General features: G+C 42.5%; 2 protein-coding genes across 3 annotated transcripts in view; one reads left to right on the top strand and one right to left on the bottom strand.

Moving 5' to 3' along the window:
• The first annotated feature begins 1,154 nt into the window (after positions 1 to 1,154).
• Positions 1,155 to 3,562, top strand: LOC9656587. Its single transcript, XM_024685669.1, has 3 exons — positions 1,155 to 1,392; positions 1,633 to 1,656; positions 2,060 to 3,562. The coding sequence occupies exons 1-3, from the start codon at positions 1,173 to 1,175 to the stop codon at positions 3,478 to 3,480; spliced, it is 1,665 nt and encodes a 554-aa protein (XP_024541437.1). The 5' UTR covers positions 1,155 to 1,172; the 3' UTR covers positions 3,481 to 3,562.
• Positions 3,563 to 17,463: 13,901 nt separating this feature from the next.
• Positions 17,464 to 21,155, bottom strand: part of LOC9655917 (serine/threonine-protein phosphatase BSL3) — a 5,095-nt gene continuing 1,403 nt past the window's right edge. For both annotated transcript variants that reach the window (XM_002980561.2, XM_024685634.1), the window contains exons 4-21: positions 21,055 to 21,134; positions 20,901 to 20,995; positions 20,741 to 20,840; positions 20,616 to 20,685; positions 20,463 to 20,564; positions 20,331 to 20,412; positions 20,097 to 20,276; positions 19,783 to 20,041; positions 19,487 to 19,727; positions 19,263 to 19,433; positions 18,966 to 19,204; positions 18,818 to 18,902; positions 18,662 to 18,760; positions 18,407 to 18,606; positions 18,280 to 18,355; positions 18,084 to 18,219; positions 17,882 to 18,021; positions 17,464 to 17,819 (exon numbers count right to left, since the gene is read on the bottom strand). In XM_002980561.2, coding sequence (XP_002980607.2) covers positions 17,733 to 17,819; positions 17,882 to 18,021; positions 18,084 to 18,219; positions 18,280 to 18,355; positions 18,407 to 18,606; positions 18,662 to 18,760; positions 18,818 to 18,902; positions 18,966 to 19,204; positions 19,263 to 19,433; positions 19,487 to 19,727; positions 19,783 to 20,041; positions 20,097 to 20,276; positions 20,331 to 20,412; positions 20,463 to 20,564; positions 20,616 to 20,685; positions 20,741 to 20,840; positions 20,901 to 20,995; positions 21,055 to 21,134 — 2,442 coding nt within the window. In that variant the 3' untranslated portion in view covers positions 17,464 to 17,732. The remainder of the gene's footprint in view (positions 17,820 to 17,881; positions 18,022 to 18,083; positions 18,220 to 18,279; positions 18,356 to 18,406; positions 18,607 to 18,661; positions 18,761 to 18,817; positions 18,903 to 18,965; positions 19,205 to 19,262; positions 19,434 to 19,486; positions 19,728 to 19,782; positions 20,042 to 20,096; positions 20,277 to 20,330; positions 20,413 to 20,462; positions 20,565 to 20,615; positions 20,686 to 20,740; positions 20,841 to 20,900; positions 20,996 to 21,054; positions 21,135 to 21,155) is intronic.

Raw genomic sequence — 21,155 nt, 5'->3', positions numbered from 1 at the left:
ATCCAGGGAAGCATGTACAAAGCAAAAAGTCATTCATAAACTCTTAGTTTACTTCTCATTAACTAGACTTCAATCACTTTGATTATGTGCTTTAAAGCTTATCAAAATAATGCTATACTGTGTTTGCCATTTTACTAATCTAATACAAAAAGTGCATTAGGCTGATGGCAAAGCCTTTACAAATTCCTTGCTAGATATATAAGACATATAGCGCCCACCACAAGGAAGAAGGCAGGTGCTGTGCTATGCTCATGATTGCGCTGGAGAGGGTGATTAGCGTGGTATTTAAATTATCCTCATCAGCAGTTATACTTCAATTTAAGTTGTTACACTTGGATTCATTTGAATATTTTATCAAATGCTAATCAACACCAGTTTTAAAAATAACTTAAATGAGTAGTATATATTATTAGAATAACGAACATATTGTATTAAAAACTTTGATTTACTGAGAAATTTATATTGTAAGTATATATATAAAAAAACAGAATGTCACGGTTACCGCTCTGCAAAGGGAAGGAAAAAACCACGCACCTTTTCTTCCTCTTTCTCCACGTACTCGAGAAAAGCCTCAAATCGTTCGTCAGGTTCCTTGAAAAGCCATTTCTAATACGTCTCTCTGTCCTCAAAATTCTCCCGCACAACATCAGTCATACTTTGGCCGATGTGGAATGCCCAGCCATGGCGAGGAGCAGCAGCAGCGTGATCTTCCTGAGCATCTCCCAGTAATAGCTTGTCCACGCAATCCCGGAATGCCTTGATGCTACGCTCGTTTCTCGCCGACGCGAACAGCACCGTCCCAGCTCTCCCCAGCACACTCGTCGACGCCCCAGATGCGAGCGAATCCAAGAAGGTGAATGCCCACATTGTGTTGCTGCTGCTTACCATGGCCAAGATCCTGCGCACCAAGCTCTCCAACGCATGCTGCACGTCCACCACCACTCGCTCCACCTCCATTCTGCCCTAGCACACTCCACCAAGGAGCAAGCAATAGATAAGTTCGTACAAAACTGTAAAATAGAAGCCGCTTAAACAAACAAAACCTGTGTTTATAATTGAATTAGTGGTCTAAAACACCAGGCCGTCGGATGAAGATCATGCGGTCCCTGACGTTTCTAGGGCGCCACTGCCTCCATATAAGATGGTTTCAAGATAGGGTTTCAGCTAGCCAAATGGACGAGGAATTGGCTAAGGTGGAAGCTCAAATCGGGCTTCTTGAGCCGCAGATCCAAGCGGCTGGGGAATCTTTTCTCTCTGCCCTTCAGAGTGGCAATCGATCTCTGGCAAAATATTGGCGGAAGAAGGAAGAGCAGCTGCGGAATGAGAAAGAGCGGCTGCGGAAGGAGGAAGAACAGCTGCGGGAGGAAAACCTCCTCCTCCTCAGAAGTAATGGTAAGTATTTAGCTTTCCCCCTCGATTTGCGGCGTTTTGCTGTGTAGAGGTAGCTTCAATTCGCTTTTATTTTGGGTTGCCGGAAGTGTGGCTATGGTGGCTTTTGGCTTTGCTGCTGGCGGACGCATACTCCCTTGTGGATCCTTGGTCATCCTTGTATGGCTATGGCTGTTGAGACCCTCGATTCTGGCCATGTTTTCTATTGATAATACTAACTTTGTTATGTTCTGAATGTTGCAGTGCCCCATGGAATCCGCCGATTTGGTAAGCAATTGTGAAAGCCCTTTGTTTCCTTGCATATCCCCCTTGTTTTCTCTTTGATCTGTGATGTTGAAAGTCCCATTTTTTGTCCAGTTCTTGGTATTCCTGGTGCGCCATTAAATCGGGCGCAAGGTCTTGCTTCTGATGGTGTCGCTGTTGGATTTGCTCTTGGGTGCTTGTGTCTGGCTTGTGGTTGTAATTGAATTCATGACCATCTGCTTGGTATGTGGCCCCTTGCGTTCTGTCTGTGTCTTCCTCGGCTTAGAGCTCTTCCCTCTGGGATGACTGTTTTGCCGTCGTTTGAAGTTTTCCTGCCTCACACTAGAGTTTGCTCAGTTCTCACAGAGCGGTATTTGCCTGCTTGTAGCAGTTCTTGTCTGATCCGTGCATTCGTATCTTGCTTCAGGTGTACCAGCTGGTGTGGCGGCCCTTGTAAGGGCTACTGATACTCCAGATTCTAAATTCTGGATTCTAGATAGCGATGATTATGGCCAACCTTTCCTGCTATGGAAACGAAAGGCGTATGCGAGTCTAGAATCAAAAATCGTGGAGCGGCTCAACAACTTCACTTCTTTCATCGTCCTAGGCACTGCAGGGATAGGGAAAACGTTCTTTGGCTACCACTGGATTATTAGGCTGGGCCAAATGGGGCATGAAAAGGTGCTATACAAGGATGGGAAGTTTGTCTACATCCTGAATTTGCGAAGGCGGTGTGCTGAAGGTCGTTATGACGTGAGTGACCAAATTATATGCGAAATGCTGGACGATCCGTCGATGTGGCTAGTGATAAATGAGAAGCAGAAGACGCCTTTCCCTCGCAGATGTCGAGTTCTTTTGGTTCCCTCATCTAGGGAGAAAAACTACAATGAGTTTGGCAAGGGGGGGCTTTGTTGCATGCTTTATATGTCGGTGTGGTCCAGGGAGGAGATTGGGAAATTCCTTGACGACTTTGAGCCTTACCGAACTAGTTACGGGAACATGAATGTGGTGGACAGAAAGGAAGGGCTTGACAACTTCGATTATTTGGGTGGAGTTCCTAGGTATGTACTGCGTGCAAGAAAGCTGGATGAGGGGAAGGCCATGGCCAAGACTGCGGTTGTGTTGTTCGGATCAAGTTTATCCAAAGCGGGCAGGGTTTTGTCAGGACGGTACGTGAAAAACGTCAGCGACTGGATTCTGCACATTGTGGCAACTGAGGACCACAGCGAAAAGACATATCAATTTGCAAGCGAGGCTTTGATGACAGAGCTTGGGAATCAGTATCTGCTTGCTGGAGCTGTACGTGTGGTGGAATTTCTGAAAGAAACATTCAGCTGCTCTTGGGTGGGGGCTTTGTGGGGGAGGCTTTATGAACCTCTTGTGCATAGGCTGCTGTTGAAGGGTGGTGATTTTGTTATCAAGCCAGTTTACGCTGATGGAAGCTCCGGTCCTGAGACTTCCCATCATATTGGACCTCATATCATGCTAGAGGCAAGTTCTGCTGGTGAGTTTCGAGGAAAGATGGGGATGGGCAAGTATGTGAAACCAACTTCTGAAGTCTTTCCGAGCATTGATTCTGCTATGGATAAAGACATTCTCATTCAGGTCTTCAAGAGACTGGATCTGGATGGAAAACACGGCTTTAAAGCGAGTGGCTTAGAAATGGTGGATGCTGCGTTGAAGAGATCAAGCTACAGGTTGTGGTCATGTGTTCCAAGAGAGACGTTTCAAAGAACTGGATGGCAGCAATACAAGAATAATAAAGATGGAGTCTATGGGAAAAGAAATGCAGTATTTGGGAAGATGCGCCAGTTTGTTGTTCAAGTGGACTACGAGGATGCACGATGAAGCTTCTATATATATACTTACAATATAAATTTCTCAGTAAATCAAAGTTTTTAATACAATACTAGGAATTGCCCAGCAAAAAGCTGGTGGGTTGGCAAGGTGAAGTTTTCAAAAAACTTTAAATCTGAGCCAAAAGACAAATACATTGGCCAAAGAGTTTTATGTCACAAGTATTATAGCTTTGAGATTTGAGCATCATGGTTTCCTTGCCAGTATTTATCTTGCAGAAGGAAAAACCAGAAAAGAAAATAAAATTGTTAAGTTCAAAGCATAAGAAAGTGAAAAGACACCACAAAGTATCTCGAAAATCAAATCAGGAAAAAAACGAAAACAGGAAGAAAAAACACTGAGTTGAAGAGTTTGAGAAGAAGATGCCCATAGTGCTAAAACTGATGCAATGCACCATACTAATCATTGTGTTATGTGATGTTTTGTTTTTCTTTTCTTGTTGAATAACAAAGGAAAAACTTTTGGTGAGATTTTTTTTACTTCCACAAGATGGAAGCATGATACCTATTTCCAATTGGAGCAAATTATCTCAACCTAGAAGCTGCCTAAACCTTCGGAAAGAAGACATGAACATCACTTTGACAGAATTTAAATCCATATTTTTACATATTGTACAGTGTTATGAGCTTGGCGCTGTAGCTTTCTCCACTGCGATGGTGGCCTTTTCTCAATCACTTCCTTCTGCAACACCGGTGGCAGAAATGCTGAGGTGTGACTCTACTGTGAGCTTGAGCTCTAGCATCCTCAGTGTTGATGGTGAACACTACTGAGTTTTTAGTGTTGTCCTTGCTCTTGCTACCACTGTTGTAGTCTTGGCTGTCCTTGGAGTTTGCATCTCATGTGCTGTTCTTGTGGGAGATGGCTGTGTTGCTGAGACAAAAGCATGCTTGTTTCTCAATCACTTCCTCAGACTTGTGCAGTGCAGTGTGAACCACAAACTACTTCTCTTCATCTTTGATCTCCAGGATGTCTTTGATGAAGAAAGCAGAGTTCAGAACCGGGTGATAGAAATAGAGGGCTACCTTGGAAGACTTGGATGGTACCATGCCATCTCCATCCACATACTTGAAATCAGCTTGCGAAGTCCAAGGTTTCTTTCAGTAAGCATGAAGAAAGAACCCCTGCATTACCTTGAGCTCAACTATGAGGCATTTTTTCACTCCCGTAGCTGGAAACAATGGAAAAAAAGTTGCTAATGAAAGTTGGCTATCAAGAACAAAGAACACATACCAGATGTGGAATGGAGTTTTGCATGAACTGCCATAGATGTTGTAGAACTTAAAATCTTTTGAAAGTTTTGCAAAGAACCATAGACAGCAGGACTCATTTGCCCACTTAAGAATGCATCTTATTGAAAGGAATAGGTATGGTCTTATCATCATAGCTCAGCTGCATAGAAAATATTTAATTTATCAGCATAACCAAAGAAAAGAAAAGAGAAGTTGATATATAACTAACCATGTTTTTTTTATGTGCAACTTCCATCTCAAAAACACACTCGATAGGTCCATATGAGTGTATCTTTTTTCTTCTCCTTTGTCTTGTTTCTTCCTCATCATGCCCATTGCAGCTCCTAGATAAAAATCGAGCTGAAAATTGGAGAGAGAATTTATGGCAAGTCCATCACTCCATTTTGCTGATCCAGCGAGCAATTTGATAGGCAGTTTTGCTTTGTTTTGAGGGCCTAAATGCAGGAGAAGGAGCTGCTTGAGAGCTATGGAGTCGTCGGGCTCCAAAAAACTTGAGGTAAAGGTCTTGAGATAGAGATAGAGTTCTCTGAGTTGTACAGTTTTTGGAGTTTTTGTCGGGAGGTATGAAGAGCTCACCAAGGAGCTCCAAAGCTTGGGTGGTTTTGCTCGAAATCTTACATTGTTTTCGCCATCCAAGGTATGTATAGTTTTCCCAAAGTTTTCTTGTTGGATAGAGCTAAAGAACTTAATAACCAGATCAATGCTTTCTTGGGAATCACGAGCAAGAGGCCTGATGGCTACCATGATTTAGCATCTGTCTTTCATGTAAGCTTCTGGGTTTTTTTTTTCTTGTTCTAGTTTCTCAAGAAACTTTTCACTCAGGTGATTAGCCTGGGAGATACTTTAAAGTTTTCAGTCTCTCCTTCTAAAAAGAAAGACTCACTTACAGCAAATGTGTTTGGAATCCCACTCGACGACTCAAACCTATCCATTCATTTGTTTCCGAGGATTTACAAAATGTTTGTGTGATTCTTTTGCAAGGTGATCAAAGCTCTAGATCTGTATAGAAAGAAGATTGGGAGCAACACATACTTTTGGGTAAGCTCTCAATAAACTTTCCTTATCAAAGTATTTAGTTTTTCTTCTTAAGGTTCACTTGGACAAAAGAGTTCCAAGTGGTGCTAGCCTTGGAGGTGGCAGTGGTAATGCCACCATTGCTCTCTGGGCCACAAACTAGTGAAGCAAATCTACAAGAATGGTTTGTGGAGATTGGCTTTGATATTCCTTTCATTTTCTCACATGGAGCAATCTATTGCATTGGCCATGGAGAGGTAAACTTAGAAAAAAGATAATTTTTCACTCAACAGGACAGATGACAGGTGTAGTCATGATTAACACATTTGCATATGTTATAGCATCTTCTTCTCTCGCCCTATGCAATTTGGTCACCTCCTATTGACTAGGAGCAAACATTAGCATGATTATTCGCTAAGACATGGTTAAAGTAATAATTCTTTTACAATTACCCCCCATTGGACGGCTGCCATTGGCTGGATCCGGCAGCCCAGAAAGTTCGGCACTCCCTCCTTCTTATGATAGATGTTTGTTATTTTAATAATATATACTAATCATTTAAGTTTTTTTTAAAACTGATGTTTGATATTAATAATAGATAAATTGATAACATTTGAGATATTTGAGCAAAGATTTATATGATTTAGCAGTTGATAAAATATTCAAAGGAATCCAAGTGTAACAACTTAAATTGAGTAAAGTATAACTGCTGATGAGGATAATTTAAATACCACAGTCATCATCCTGTCCAGCGCAATCATGAGAATAGCACAGCACCTGCCTTCTTCCTTGTGGTGGGCTCTATTTGCCTTACATATAACAGTGTTCCGGAATTATGTGCCTTAACAATATTTTCTTGATAAAAGAAGCTTCACACATATCCACTTAGTAAATTGGAAAAGCAATTGATTTAGGAATTTGTAAATTTATAATTCTCAGCCTTAGAAAAAATGAGTTTGGTGGAAGGCTTTGCCATCAGCCTAATGCAACTTTTGTATTAGATTAGTAAAATGGCAAACAAAGTATAGCATTATTTTGATAAGCTTTAAAGCACATAATTAAAGTGATTGAAGTCTAGTTAATGAGAAGTAAACTAAGAGTGAATGAATGACTTTTTGCTTTGTACATGCTTCCCTGGATTCAGCAGACGTTTTTAGTGCAGTCTTTGCTGCTACAAGTCTTGGCAACTTGCAAGGTATGATCGTGCCGTAAATTTCTTGTTTCGTTCGTCGGTTCTTTACGAGAAACTATTTCTGAAGCTTTAAGATTGTGTTAACACCAATTTGAAATACTATATATATGTCACGGTTACCGCTCTGCAAAGGGAACAAAAAAAACACGCACCTTTTCTTCCTCTTTCTCCACGTACTCGAGAAAAACCTCAAATCGTTCGTCAGGTTCCTTGAAAAGCCATTTCTAATACGTCTCTCTGTCCTCAAAATTCTCCCATGCAACATCAGTCATACTTCGGCTGATGTGGAATGCCCAGCCATGGCGAGGAGCAGCAGCAGCGTGATCTTCCTGAGCATATCCCAGTAATAGCTTGTCCACACAACCCCGGAATGCCTTGATGCTACGCTCGTTTCTCGCCAACGTGAACGGCACCGTCCCAGCTCTCCCCAGCACACTCGTCGACGCCCCAGACGTGAGCGAATCCAAGGTGAATGCCCACATTGTGTTGCTGCTGCTTACCATGGCCAAGATCCTGCGCACCAAGCTCTCCAAGGTAGCCCGATCAAATGCCGCCACCACCACTGCTCCACCTCCATTCTGCCCTAGCATACTCCACCAAGGAGCAAGCAATAGATAAGTTTGTAGAAGCCGCTTAAACAAACAAAAGTGTGGCTGAGTTGTCTCTTGTGTTTATAATTGAGTTAGTGGTCTAAAACACCGATGAAGATGGTGCAGTCCCTGACGATTCTAGGGCGCCACTGCCTCCCTATAAGAAGGTTTCAAGATAGGGTTTCAGCTAGCAAAATGGACGAGGTGGAAGCTCAAATCGGGCTTCTTGAGCCGCAGATCCAAGCGGCTGGGGAATCTTTTCTCTCTGCCCTTCAGAGTGGCAATCAATCTCTGGCGAAATATTGGCGGAAGGAGGAAGAGCAGCTGCGGAAGGAGGAAGGGCAGCTGCGGAAGAAGGAAGAACAGCTGCAGAAGAAGGAAGAACAGCTGCGGGAGGAAACCTCCTCCTCCTCAGAAGTAATGGTAAGTCATTCTTTGTGTCAATTTGGGGCGTTTTGCTGTGTGTCGTGGATATCTTTCGGCTAGAGGTAGCTCAATTTCGCTTTTATTTTGGGTTTCCTAGCATATCCTCCTTGTTTTTCTCTTTGATCTGTGATGTGGAAAGTCCCATTTTTTGTCCAGTTCTTGGTATTCCTGGTGTGCCATGAAATCGGGCGCAAGGTCTTGCTTCTGATGGTGTCGCTGTTGGATTTGGTCTTGGGTGCTTGTGTCTGGCTTGTGGTTGTAATTGAATTCATGGCCATCTGCTCCCCTTGCGTTCTATTAATACTGTCTGTGTCTTCTTCGGCTTAGAGCTCTTCTGTCTGGGATGACTGTTTTGCAGTCGTTTGAAGTTTTCCTGCCTCACACTAGAGTTTGCTCAGTTCTCCTCACAGAGCGGTATTTGCCTGCATGTAGCAGTTCTTTTCTGATCCGTGCATTTATATCTTGCTTCAGGTGTACCAGCTGGTGTGGCGGCCCTTGTAAGGGCTACTGATACTCCAGATTCTAAATTCTGGATTCTAGATAGCGATGCACTGGGAGATTATGGCCAACCTTTCCTGCTATGGAAACGAGAGGCATATGCGAGTCTAGAGTCCCAAATCCAGGACCGGCTTGACAACTTCACTTCTTTCATCGTCGTAGGTACTGGAGGGATAGGGAAAACGTTCTTTGGCTATCACTGGATGATTAGGCTGGGCCAAATGGGGCATGAAAAGGTGTTATACAAGGTTGGCAAGGTTGTTTACGTCCTGAATTTTCGAAGGCGGTGTGCTGAAGGTGCTTATCACGTGAATGACACAATTATATGCAAAATGCTGGACGATCCGTCAATGTGGCTAGTGATAGATAGGAAGCAGAAGACGCCTTTACCTGGCAGCTGTCGAGTTCTTTTGGTTTCCTTATCTAGGGAGAAAAACTATGATGAGTTTGGCAAGGGGGGGCTTTGTTGCATGCTTTATATGTCGGTGTGGTCCAGGGAGGAGATTGGGAAATTCCTTGACGACTTTGAGCCTTACCGAGCTAGTTACGGGAGCATGAATGTGGTGGACAGAGAGAAAGCACTTGACAACTTAGATTATTTGGGTGGAGTTCCTAGGTATGTACTGCGTGCAACAAAGCTGGATGAGGGGAAGGCCAGGGCCAAAGCTGCGGTTGGTTTGGATCAAGTGCATCCAAAGCGGCTACGGTTTTGTCAGGAGGGTATGTGAAAAAAGTCAGCGACTGCATTCTTGATGATAGAGCTTGGGAATCAGTATATGCTTGCGGAATTTCTGAAAGAAACATTCAGCTGCTCTTGGGAGGGGCCTTTGTTATGAGCCTCTTGTGCATAGGGTGCTGTTGAAGGGTGGTGATTTTGTTATCAAACATGTAATATGTTCATTATTTTAATAATCTATCACAATAAGGAGGAGTTGCCAAACTTTCTGGGCCGCTGGATCCAGCCAATCACAGCCGTCCGATGAGGGTAACTGTAAAAGGGTTATTTCTTTAACCACGTGTTTGATGGTTGCTCTCAGCCAATGGGAGGCAGCCAAGCTGCATGGGGTGCGAATAGAAGGCACTACAGCACATGGCACTTCTGGAACCCTTTTTTTTAACACTGATGTATTTCCCAAGAGAGCTAGGCAGGGTATATTGTTATTTTTCATTTTTCTTTCATAACTGTCAGGAAATAGGGCAAGTTGATTTTAGCTATATTTATAAAGTTCTCAAAAGCATTCCAATCGGATAGATGAGGGAGATCAGTTCATCACAATATTCAAGAGACTATGGTATTGATTTGGCAATTTTTTCTCTTTGCAAAAAGAAAGCACTGAGAGAAGTTCAGGCACTTTTGTGTCTTGGTGAGTTGGCTTTTTTCTTTCAGTATTACCATTAGCTTCCTCAAAAATTATCCAGCTTCCAGGTTACCATGAAAACGTAGTGTGCTACTTCTCCTCATGGTTCAAAAATGACTTTTTGTATATCCAAATGGAGCTGTGCGAGATGAATTTATGAGACGATAGCCTTGTATAGACATTCACAGAGAAGAAGCTGATTGAGGCAATGTTTCAAATAAGCAGCTCAATTGTGTTCTTTTCTTAGTTTATCATGCATGGCAGCTCTTAAACGCTTTGAAGCACTTACACTCGCATCCTCACTCACCTAGATGTGAAACCTGACAACATCTACATCCGGAATCACATCTACAAGATTGGCAACTTTGGCCTTACCAATCAAATTGATGGAACCATTTCCATTGAGGATGGAGACTCGAGATATCTCCCGATGGAGTTCATCAACAATAATCACAACCACCTCAATAAGAATTGATTTTTATGTTCATCTAACATTTGCTAGGCATAATTCCCTTAATTCTTCTTTCAAAGTGGAATATAATATTTTTTTTATACTATTCCAATTTTAGTTTTTAATATAACAAAATTATAACAATCAAAACAATATTTTGCTAACTGGGCAACATATGCTGGGCAAGTGCTAGTTATATACTAAAACTGATGTTTAATATTTATTATCATTAAATAGATAAATTAATAACAGTTGAAGAAACAAAGATATTTGAGCAAAGATGTTGCATATTTACTAGTCAATTAATTGATTTAGCAATTGATACAATATTCAAATAAATCAAAATATAAAAACTTAAATTGACTGAAGTATAACGGCTGATGAGGATATATCACGCTAATCGTCCTCTACAATTTGGGAAAGGAGGATACAGTTAATCAAGCTGCAAAAATCTATAAATGTTAAGTTCGATTTATTATTTTGTTAGGTTTCTTAGGTTTACCAAGATTTTTGCTTTGTTTCTTTAATCCGTTATAATAATGGTTTAATGTTAATTTTCTGCACGAATTCGTTTTTCCTCTTGCCTTCAATCTCACCTAAGTATGCTAGTTCTCAAAAACAGGAAGAACATTAAAAAGCTTTGACCCAGGCCCTGCTGAACAATGCTTTTATTTGTTTTCTTTTCTCTCCAGACGGTTATGAACACATCCAGTTTTGTAGACTCAAACTTTCAATCTTTTTGGTCTGTTTGTGAACATAAGAACTTCTGTGGAAGACCACAAAGGATTAACAACCACAACCAAAAGAGATCCCAATAGAAAAGGACTTTACCTCTTTTGTTTGGATTGTCAAGAACATCTCCGCTCCCTCAAAATGAGAAAAGAGGAGATGCATAGGAAACCAGGTTCCACAAATTCTAACTTGTGCTTCTTTCTCCCTTCTTTTGGCAGGTGCGGACATCAAAGCAATTATTCTCTAAGGATGGTTAAGGAAATAACCTTCTGATTCACCTATAAATTGACTTCATCTCATTTTCCTTAGGGGAGTGTTCTCTTTCTTAAGAGCGATCGATTGGCAGGAATATCTTAGGGATTGGCAATGGAGGACAAAGAGGAGGAGCTCGGGCACCCCAATGACAATGATGAATGCAATGATGATGATGCCGTTGCAGCACAAGAGGCAATTGATGACAAGGAGGAGCTGCATCTGAAATACCAGCACTACCCTCCACTTCCTTCACTTCCTTCACAGGGCTCTCTTCTCTCCAGCGACACAGCCTCTTGCATCATCATTGCTGAGTGGATGATTGTGCTGGGGACACATGGCAGCAAGGTGCATTTATTGGATTACCAGGGAAACCGAGTGTCTCATCAGTTTTTTTGGATGGAGTGGAATGGAATGGGAACTTTTTTCATCCAGGTGAAGGAATTTGCTGCTCACACTGCCACTATGAATGAGCTAAGCTTCGATAGCATTGGAGAATTTGTGGGGAGCTACAACAATGATGGATCCATAGTGGTGAGCAGCTTGTATACCAATAGTCATGAGAACACATTGAAAACTCAATGTGGATTTGAAGTACATGTGTGATGTTTTATAATGTTGTGTTAGTCGAAAAGCATCGTTGAGGGTGGCTAAAGCAAGTGTATGTATAAATCTTATGAAATCTTGTTAAAGTGCTTGCCACAACATACCCAACTTTATTTACTTTGACATATTCAATTCCAAAAATAAAAGGCTCCAAAATATAGCATGAATAGTGAAGCTAAAGACTCAATCTCTAGTGGTGCTTCCAAATTGAGTTTGGGGTTAGGATTGAAAGTTAATAGCCTTATGTGAAAGTGAGCATACACTTGAGGAGTGCCAAAAAAGTTCCTCAAGAAAATAGCTCTTATGCTCAGGTAAGAAGAAATGAAGCTGTGACGATTCATGTTTTTCGCCTCCAGGCTCCTTGTCTCTCGGTAGGAGGGCCTCCCTCTCAAGTGGGCTTCTAGTTTCCGGCAAACTAAGTGCTCAGGTATGCTGGAAACGAAGACTCTTGCAAAGGATCGCAAAAAGGAAATTAACTACAATACTTCTTGCTTAAGTGGAGTGTTGCCCTCTTTGAATATTATAAGGTTTATTGGTCTTAGCCCCTTCATAGAGGTTTAAGCCTTCCATTTGGGACGGAAGTGAAGAGTCAAGGTACCTATATCAGGTCGTAAGCTATAGTGTTTTCCCTTGGTCTTGAACTAAGAGATGCACTCAAAGTTTAGGAATTAAAGGGTCTTATGAATAAGTTTTGTTATATTATAGGATATTAGAAATTTTAAGGCTTGGTGTGTTGGGTTGCTTGTGCTTATAGAGAGTGTAAAACCTTAAGTATAGTCTAATCTTGAGAGAGGGAATTAAGAGAGTTTGGGAATTTATGAAGAGTTGGTTAACTTGTTGTTTATGCAAGAAGTAGCTAAACCTAAGTAGGACCAAATAGAAGTTAGTACAATAGGCATGAACCTTAGTAAGGGAACTTAATTGAAGCCAAGGTTAGATAGATGAAGTAAATTGACAAATTGGAAAAGGAAAATTTATAATTTATAATTTGGAGAGATAACAAAGCCAGAGTATAAATGAACAAAGGTAGATATAAAACCGTATGTGAAGATAGAACCTCTGATTGAATAAGAAGTAGAGGATGAAGAATCTCTACATGAAAAAGGTTCCCATAAATAGACTTCTAAATGTGATTATAGTGGTGAGGTTCCATTATCCAAGGCTTAATTAATTAGATGCTTTAGAAGGACAAGTGGCTCAAAAAAATGCTCTATTAAAGATCCTCATCCATAAGTTAATGTGTAATAAGAAATAAAGGAAAAAGTAAAAGACTATGAATGCAAATAGTGCAAAAGGTATTGAGACAGAACTAGAAAAGGTTGAGCAAACCAAGTTGAAGTCCGTCTCATAAGCAATTCTAAAGTATAAACCAAAGCCTTCACCGATTTTTAAAGGAATGAATGATTATAAAGTAGTGGAGGACTGATTCTATGATATAGAAGATTACTTTTGAGTGTTTCAGTTACCAAGCTTGAAAAAGGTCCCATATGCAAAATTATACCTAACGGTTAATGCCAAGTCTTAATGGAAAACCATAGAGATTAACAAAGGTCCAGTGGTTACTTGGAAAGCGATGAAGGCAAGGATTAAAGCAATTTATGTACCCCCAAATGCTATTCTACATCTAAAGAATAAACTAAGTAGGCTTAAGTAAATTAAGACCATTCAAGAGTATGTAAATGCATATATGGTTAAAAGGATCATTATTATAGATATAGGGGACATAGATGCATTCTATGCCTTTATCTTGGGATTGCAGACTTGGGCTCGGGTCAAGGTGATATGCTTGAACTTGACCAATTATAAGGAAGTATTAGATATATCTATCAAGATGTATTTTAATAATATTCTATGAAAAGGAAACATATTTTAGTCTAGATCCATATTTATCAAGAGAGCCAAACCAAGAGGGATGTATGAAAAAAGGAAATTCAAAAGAAGTTTCTCTATAATGAGTCATTGGGGTTTTGAAAAAGTAGGAGCACATAGGAGAGTTAGGCCAAAAATAACAAACCTACCAAGAAAAAGACTAAGTTGTTAGTAGCATGGAGAATAATATATATTTCAATTATGGCGAGGCTGGACACTTCTAGAGAGAATGTCTTTACCCGAAAAAGGCCAAGTCAATATGAGCATTAAGTCGAGTGAAGTTTAAACCATGTTTTGTACAATTTTGTAATTATAAACATAGTTTGGCAAATTGGACTAATGGTGTAATGGTTAGGAGAATTAAGGATTATAGAGTTTGTTTAAGGTATTCAGAGCACTGATAAAGTACTTTCACAAACAAAAGTCAAAATAGGGACATGGAAAGTGAACATTAATTTCACCATTTTGGATATAGTAGGATTTAATATGATTTTTGGGATGGATTAGTTCAATTAGTTTATAGTAGACTTGCATGGATAAAATGGAAATCTAGTAGTATTGGTAAATGCCTAAGGAGAACAATCTAGGGTGAAGGCGTAAGATCCTAAAGACTTTTACTTAAACATGGTGTCAACGAGAGGATAACTCATTAAATGAACCAAAGTAATATTTTTGTGCCTACTCTTCATGAAGAGTGACAAAAAAACAAGAATAGAGGAAGTGTTTTTAATGATTTAGCAAGTGTTAAATTAATTTTGAGATATCATGCTAGAGGAATTACTAGTGGGATTACCCTTTACATATATGATAGCAATGATTTGTCCCCCCTATTGGTTAAATGTGAAGAACTTACATGCTAACTCTGATAAAGGGTATATTAAGTTGCTTGCCATATTGGGCTCTAGGGTTATTTTTGAAAAAGAAAGATATGTGTTGTAAAGCATCTTAGAGCATGGAGATTCTCTAAATATTCCCTTTAGAGAATATTTTGAGAGAGGATATTCCATGTGAGTTTAGGGCACGACAATGAGAGCATGCTGTATTAAGTTTTCAACTATAGTGGAGTTTCTTACCATGTTTTAAGTGCATTTGAGAGCAAAAGGTGTGCTAGCCCCACACCAAAATGGCAACCATGGTGGGATGGGTCAATTCCTAGTTAGGCATTTCCAGTGTGGTAGAGATGCTTGGGCTGCTCCTACTATAGCAGTGTACACCTACCCCTACTTCAACACTATCACTAGCTACAAACTCTTCTATTCGCATTGTCAGCTTGGCTGCCTTAGAGCTTCAACAATACAACACTCTGTTATTGCAACAACAAAAAAACTTCATACTCCAGCAATAGAAGCAAGAGCAACTTCTTGAGGAACTCTGTGCATTCAGGGTCCAAGCCTCTTCTCGCAAGCCATCTTGTTAATGCTCACACTACAATTCCCGGACTCACAATGATGATCATTGCTCGCTTTTATTATGGTAACATCTTTGTAGTTTTGCAAGGAAGTCAATAAAGGGTCTGCCTCCATGAATTTCTTAAGTTACACCCAGAGCAGCGTCTCAAGAAGCAATAGAAAGCTATGATGCAGCCCCTTGTAGACAACTTAAGCCTCCAGGTAGATGGTTACTAAGCAGTGTTGCAACAAAAAGTCATTGAAGCTCCACCACTACAAGATCGTGGCAAGGCTTTTGCATGAGTGGAATCTGTAATGGAGGAGACTATTGCAGCTATGACTTGTGGCAGGAAGAAAAAGATCCCAACTGCTATTGAGCTTGATCAGGCAATTACTACACCATCTCCACTTATAGTGGGGCACTTGCCCTTCCCACGGGCATTTGCAGTGGCATCTTTAATTCTAGTTGTTACTTCTCAACTGGGAGGAATTTCACCTAGCAATTTACAACAAAGTGTTCCTTTTTCTTAGGACACCCACTCCTGGCACACTTGTTGGAGCATATTTAGGCACTTCAACTCTAGGTTTCTCCTGGTGACTTGCTCCAATGCATTCCATGACCAATTGAACCAGTTCTCTAGACTCCAGCCCAACTCTAGTGCTTTCCCATCTAGTGACTAGGTGCAGCTTGTGGATTGTCCAATTCAGTTGGATCTCAGAGTCTGGTAATTATAGAAACACTAAGCTCTAACCAATAAACCAAAGTTATTCAATACAGACAGTGCAGAGGGAAGTTGTAGTAGACTGGAAGGCCAGCATTGAGAAGCCAAAGACGTGCGTGCTCAACGCACTCGAGTAAAACCTGGAAGTTGTTCTCGTGAGAATCAACAGACCTCATCAGAAACTTTTACCTCTTTGTGCGAGTTGTATCTGACAGCCTGTCCCACTCGTCATCACTTGGTCGATCGAAGAAGTCTTCGTCGATGCCCCAGACAGACGTTTCTGGATCCCATCTATACGGCCCTTCAAGCAAGAACCAATGTAAGCAGAAGTATGTGGAAGCCACACCAAAATCACGAAGAACCGTACCCAAGTAAGTATACTTGTAGATAGTAAGGATTGTTCTTTCCAGCTCCTGCAAATGCTCCTGCGCCAGATATTTTTCTCCCTTGCTAGCTTGCTCGGCATCCTCGCCATCCAGATTTTTTAGTTGCTCTCGCAGATACTTGAGAACGGGGCTGCAGTCGTTCTGTAAGCCATTTATCGAGAGATCTCAGACAAGCTTGAGGAACAAATGTTTCCTCTTGCCTCAGCAATGTGGCGCTCAGGTACGTGAGAGAAGAACTTGGATTCAAAGACCTTGTCGATCATTTCTCGCATCTCCTTATGCATGGCGCTGGAGCACGATTCCAGAGGAGTCGCAGCGGCGACGAGATCCAGCAGCTCCGCTCCCGTCACCAAGCAATCGTCTCGCTTGAGGAACTCCCGCACAGGGTTGTTGTCGTGGCCGAAGAAGCGCGCGAGGTAGAGCAAGGCCACCAGATAGTAGAGCTCCGAGTCGTTGATCCTGGGATTGAAATGCCCCGATACGCATCCAGGCACCTGCCGATGCGAGCTTCTTTCTGGGCGACGCAGCAGAGCTTACGGAACATTCGCGTTGAAAATGCACCACCGCTGACATGGTTTAAAATGATTGGACGGTCGGATGCCCTCCTCGTTCAACGGCTGCGATGGACTCTCGATGAACTTGTACTTTCAGGCACGGAAAGAATAGAGGGGCATCCAACGTATACCACCTGATGACATGGAAGTTCGTCAACTATTATAGTGAAGACTTAACAACGAGACTGGCGTTGGACAGGGGAAACGGCAAGGTAGCTGGCATGTACCGGTTTCAAGAGTCTTTTCAATCTGATTGTAGCAAATGACGCAGAAAACCTACGGGAGCTCAGGGACAACCAGGTGGTATATAATATTTCTAAGTAAGAAGATCAATGGCATTTCGTTGCAGTCAATCACCCCACTGTGTAGTATCCCTTTCTGTTTTGTTCTTCTCCATAGGTATGCGACGGATTGATCGCTAGCGCTGGCGCCACTCGATCGCGACTCGGCTCGCAAGACAAAAGTTCCGAACTCTTTTGCACAGTCGTGGCCTCTCCCTGTCTCTCTCTCTCGCTCCCTCCCTCCCTCCTCTCCCGAGAGAGAGAGAGAGAGAGAGAGTTCTCGCACAGCGTGATGAAAGCCTAGCTCAGAGAACAATGCCGAGTTCAATCTACAACGTGGAGATTTTCATCACCTCTGGAGTTCACGTGGTTAGCTGCAATGATTCCTTTTAAAAGCCACTATAATCCTCAGTTACAATCCTCTCTTATTTTTTCCTTGTTTTTCTGCAATGATTCCTTTTAAAAGTCACTATAATCCTCGGTTACAATCCTCTCTTATTTTTTCCTTGTTTTTCTTCTTTTTCCAATTTACACGACTGCTGCTGCTGCTGTCTTAATGTACACTACTGCCTGTCTCTAAAGAATGAATGCTCTTTTTTGTTTTTCCTTTTTAATCTCTTTTTACGAAAAACACTACCTCAGGGAAGAGAGGCGCTCCCATTTCCACAATCACATCAAATCCACGCTGCCACTGAACGCTCGTTTCCGGCGGGGTGAGGCCGGCCCCTCGTCGGCGTTGGAGGCCTTTGGACGTTAAGTTCCTGGATGGATCGAGAAGAGGTTTAGAACAAAACGAAAATGCCAAATCACTCTCGAGGCTTACGTGCATCCATGTATCTTCGAGTTGATGCTCCGGGGACGACTCGGGGGACGTGACGGCGGGAGGAAGAGGATGGATCAGCTTTGGCACAACAACCAGGTCTCTGCCAAGAACCAAAATCGCCCCAGCGTTATTTGCTGTGCCTGGAGCCATCGAAAGAGAGCGTTATGTCATTGATAAACGAGCTTCTACTATGTCTGCTCACCGCAGTAGTTCGTGGCAGAGAATAGAGTGATCAAGTGCCCCTGTGCAAATCGCTCAAACCCGTCCATCACGCACTCGTGTGCCCGCACGATTAGTTGTAAGTTGTTGTTCTTGCAGAATTCCATCACCCTGTCAGGCTGAGCAAGGAGAGGAAGTTACAGACCACTCGGACAGGAAGTAGCTGACAGAAGACTTACTCCGAATGTTACTAGGCCCGGCCCCCTTGCATTTGGCCGGAGACCTTCTACACTGTCATTCTCGGTCGGATCAGACCTGCTCGGAAGTGTTAGAAACAGTAAAGTAAAAGAACAAATCGAGGTCTACCATAACAAATCCATCAGTATAACGGATCCTGAATCCATGGAAATGGGCCGCTGTAGGTTCTCGATTTGCTCCACGTGATTTATGGACCTCCCAATACCACCGTGCATGCAGATGATCTTGTCCTCTATCAGTGCCGCTAGAGGTAACCAGTTGAAGAGTTGGTTGATTCTTTGCCACGTCCATATTCCCTCGCGCTCACCCTGCCGAAGATGTCTATATCAATAACGAAAAAAAAAAGACATGGTGACTACAAACCATGCGCTCGATGCACTCAATGCGAAACCCAAACAACGCATTGATGTCAGCAGCCTCATGATTCCCACGAATAAGATGTACATTCCGAGGGTAGTCAATCTGTTCGGAGAAAACTATAAACAAGGAACCAAGAGATTACTTCATTGAATGGCACACCTTCAACGCCAGAAGCAGCGAAATTGTCTCGAGACTATGTTGACCACGATCAACGTAGTCACCCAAAAAAAGGTAGTCAATATACCTGTAAAGAAGTAGAAGTAAATTAGAAGATCGTACGAAGCAGGGGCCTAGAAAAAACACCCACGTTATATCCCCTGCTGTTGAAGGAGACCCGTACTCATCAAATAACCTCATAAGATCTCCAAACTGCCCATGAAGATCGCCAAAAATCTTTACGGGAGCTCTCACTTGAAGCACAGTGTTCTCCCGTTGGAATACCCTCTCCGCTTTCTCGCAAAGTTCCAAAATTTCATTAACGTCCAGAAAAAATTGCCTTCGTACTGGCGGCTTCCAACCACGTGGTTTCAAAAGATAATTAATCACCTGTTGGAAAGTGAATATGAGAGAGAGCAAAGACAGAGAAAAGGAAAAAAGAAGAAACCTTTTTCTGGACACCAATTTCTGACGTTGTTCGGTCCAAAAGTTTTCTGGCTGCATTCGCACTCTCGGGAGTGCCATAGCTTACTCGGCGCCCTTCATTTTCAAACTGATCAATAGATAGTTGTCTAACCATACCACCCAAATTCCCTCCGGATTCTGCAGCAACAACGACCTGCAAACCACTCGCAGTTGCATTAGTTTCAAAATATTAAAGTAACCTCTTACCGCACGATGATAAAGTCTCACGCCAGTCTGTGGGGTGTGATTCATTGTCGAGCTTTCCCTCTTAGCTCCCTTCGTTACAGGAGAGGCTCCACTGGTTGATGCATCTGCTCCACCATCTCTTTCGGGACTCCCAACCTCCCCATTTGCTTGACGCAGAGCCGCTACTTTGGCCATAGTTGCACTTATTGCTTCGGCTTCCGCTGCCGAAGCTTCTACCAATGATTCCACACCCTTCGATGTCCTGAAATTCAAGATTTAGATCCTACAGAAGGAAAACAATGTGGCGCTAGTCTTACCGATGATCAGCAACTGCATTTTCGGAACTTATGTCCATCGTCATATCGCCATTGACGGGGCCTGCCACAGGTTCTTCCATCACAACCGACCCGTCAGACGAAGGCGCTGGCTTCCCCTGTCCATCGGTTGCAGGCTTTGCAGCAGGTACAGACGCATTGGGAGCTGCAGTTGCGGCTATTGCCGCAGCTTGTAGCGCTGCCGGTGTTGTCTCTGCTGCTGCCAAATCCTCCGCAACCAATAGATCATCGAGAAGAACACCTGTAGTGTTTCCATGAAGAAGTTGTCCAAAAGAACGGTCCAAAAAATAGCTTACCTCCTCTGAGTCCACCGTACAAAAAAATCAGATCCCCGACCGCAGCTGCTGCATGGCGACAACGTCTTGTAAGCTCACTGGAAGCATCTCCACCAGCGGCATCAGCACTATAACGTCCAGTTCTAGGACTCGAGACAATAGATTTTCTATCACACCAAACTCCAGCTGCGGTATCTAAAACTGCAAAATTGCATTCATGTTAAATTCTATCTCAGACTAAAAGCAAATCCAAACCTGCAACACTAGATCCATCCTCAACCATCCGGCCACCACCTAAAGCGCCTCCCGAAACGTGCAAACGAGCATTTACAAAAACCTGAAATGGCGTTGTTACCAAAGGGCAAAAACTGCTCAAGTCAATCTTACTGCAGCGTGCTGATACCGAGGGGAAGGCGAAACACCAGGCGCAATAGCCCATTCCCACCTCCCATCCCGATGTTTGGCAAGACCAAACGCGTTAGCAATTGGCTGCCACAAAAAAACGGTAACACCTTGTATTCTTCTACCGTATTAACTTACCACACTACTGGCATCTCTTCCACCACAAAGCAGCAAAAGACCATCTGATCTCGCGCTAGCGGTAGCATACCTGCAAGGAAAGCCATTAACAAGAGAAACTAAAAACATAAAAAAGCTTCATTTACATGCATGGAGGAGGACCATCTCCTTCAGGTTCTAGCCTTCGCCATTCGTAAGGCTTGGCTGCCGTGTCTAAAGCCCACACGTCAGCCAAAGGTCGCTTGCCTGCAATTCGCATGTTTCAATGTTACCTCGACATAGCAGAAAAACCGCAAAGTTGCTTACCGTCGTTCCCTCCAATACAAAGGAGAAATCTCTGTCCTACTAGCGCCATAACGTGTCCGTACCGAGGACCGGGACCTGGGCCTTGGACAACCACCCTGGAACAAAACATCCACATCAGATATTGTGAAAAAAAATCTAAACGACTGATCGAAACCTGTGCCATCTGGGTCTTGCTTGTGTAAGGTCAAGAACATGAAGATCTTCACTAGAAACTCCAGCGGGCCCGATGCCACCCTGGAGTCACAAGCAAAAACT

The sequence above is a fragment of the Selaginella moellendorffii genome, unplaced genomic scaffold (assembly GCF_000143415.4).
Source record: "Selaginella moellendorffii unplaced genomic scaffold, v1.0 SELMOscaffold_45, whole genome shotgun sequence".
Classification (NCBI taxonomy): Eukaryota; Viridiplantae; Streptophyta; class Lycopodiopsida; order Selaginellales; family Selaginellaceae; genus Selaginella; species Selaginella moellendorffii.
This window is presented reverse-complemented; position numbering and strand designations above follow the sequence as displayed.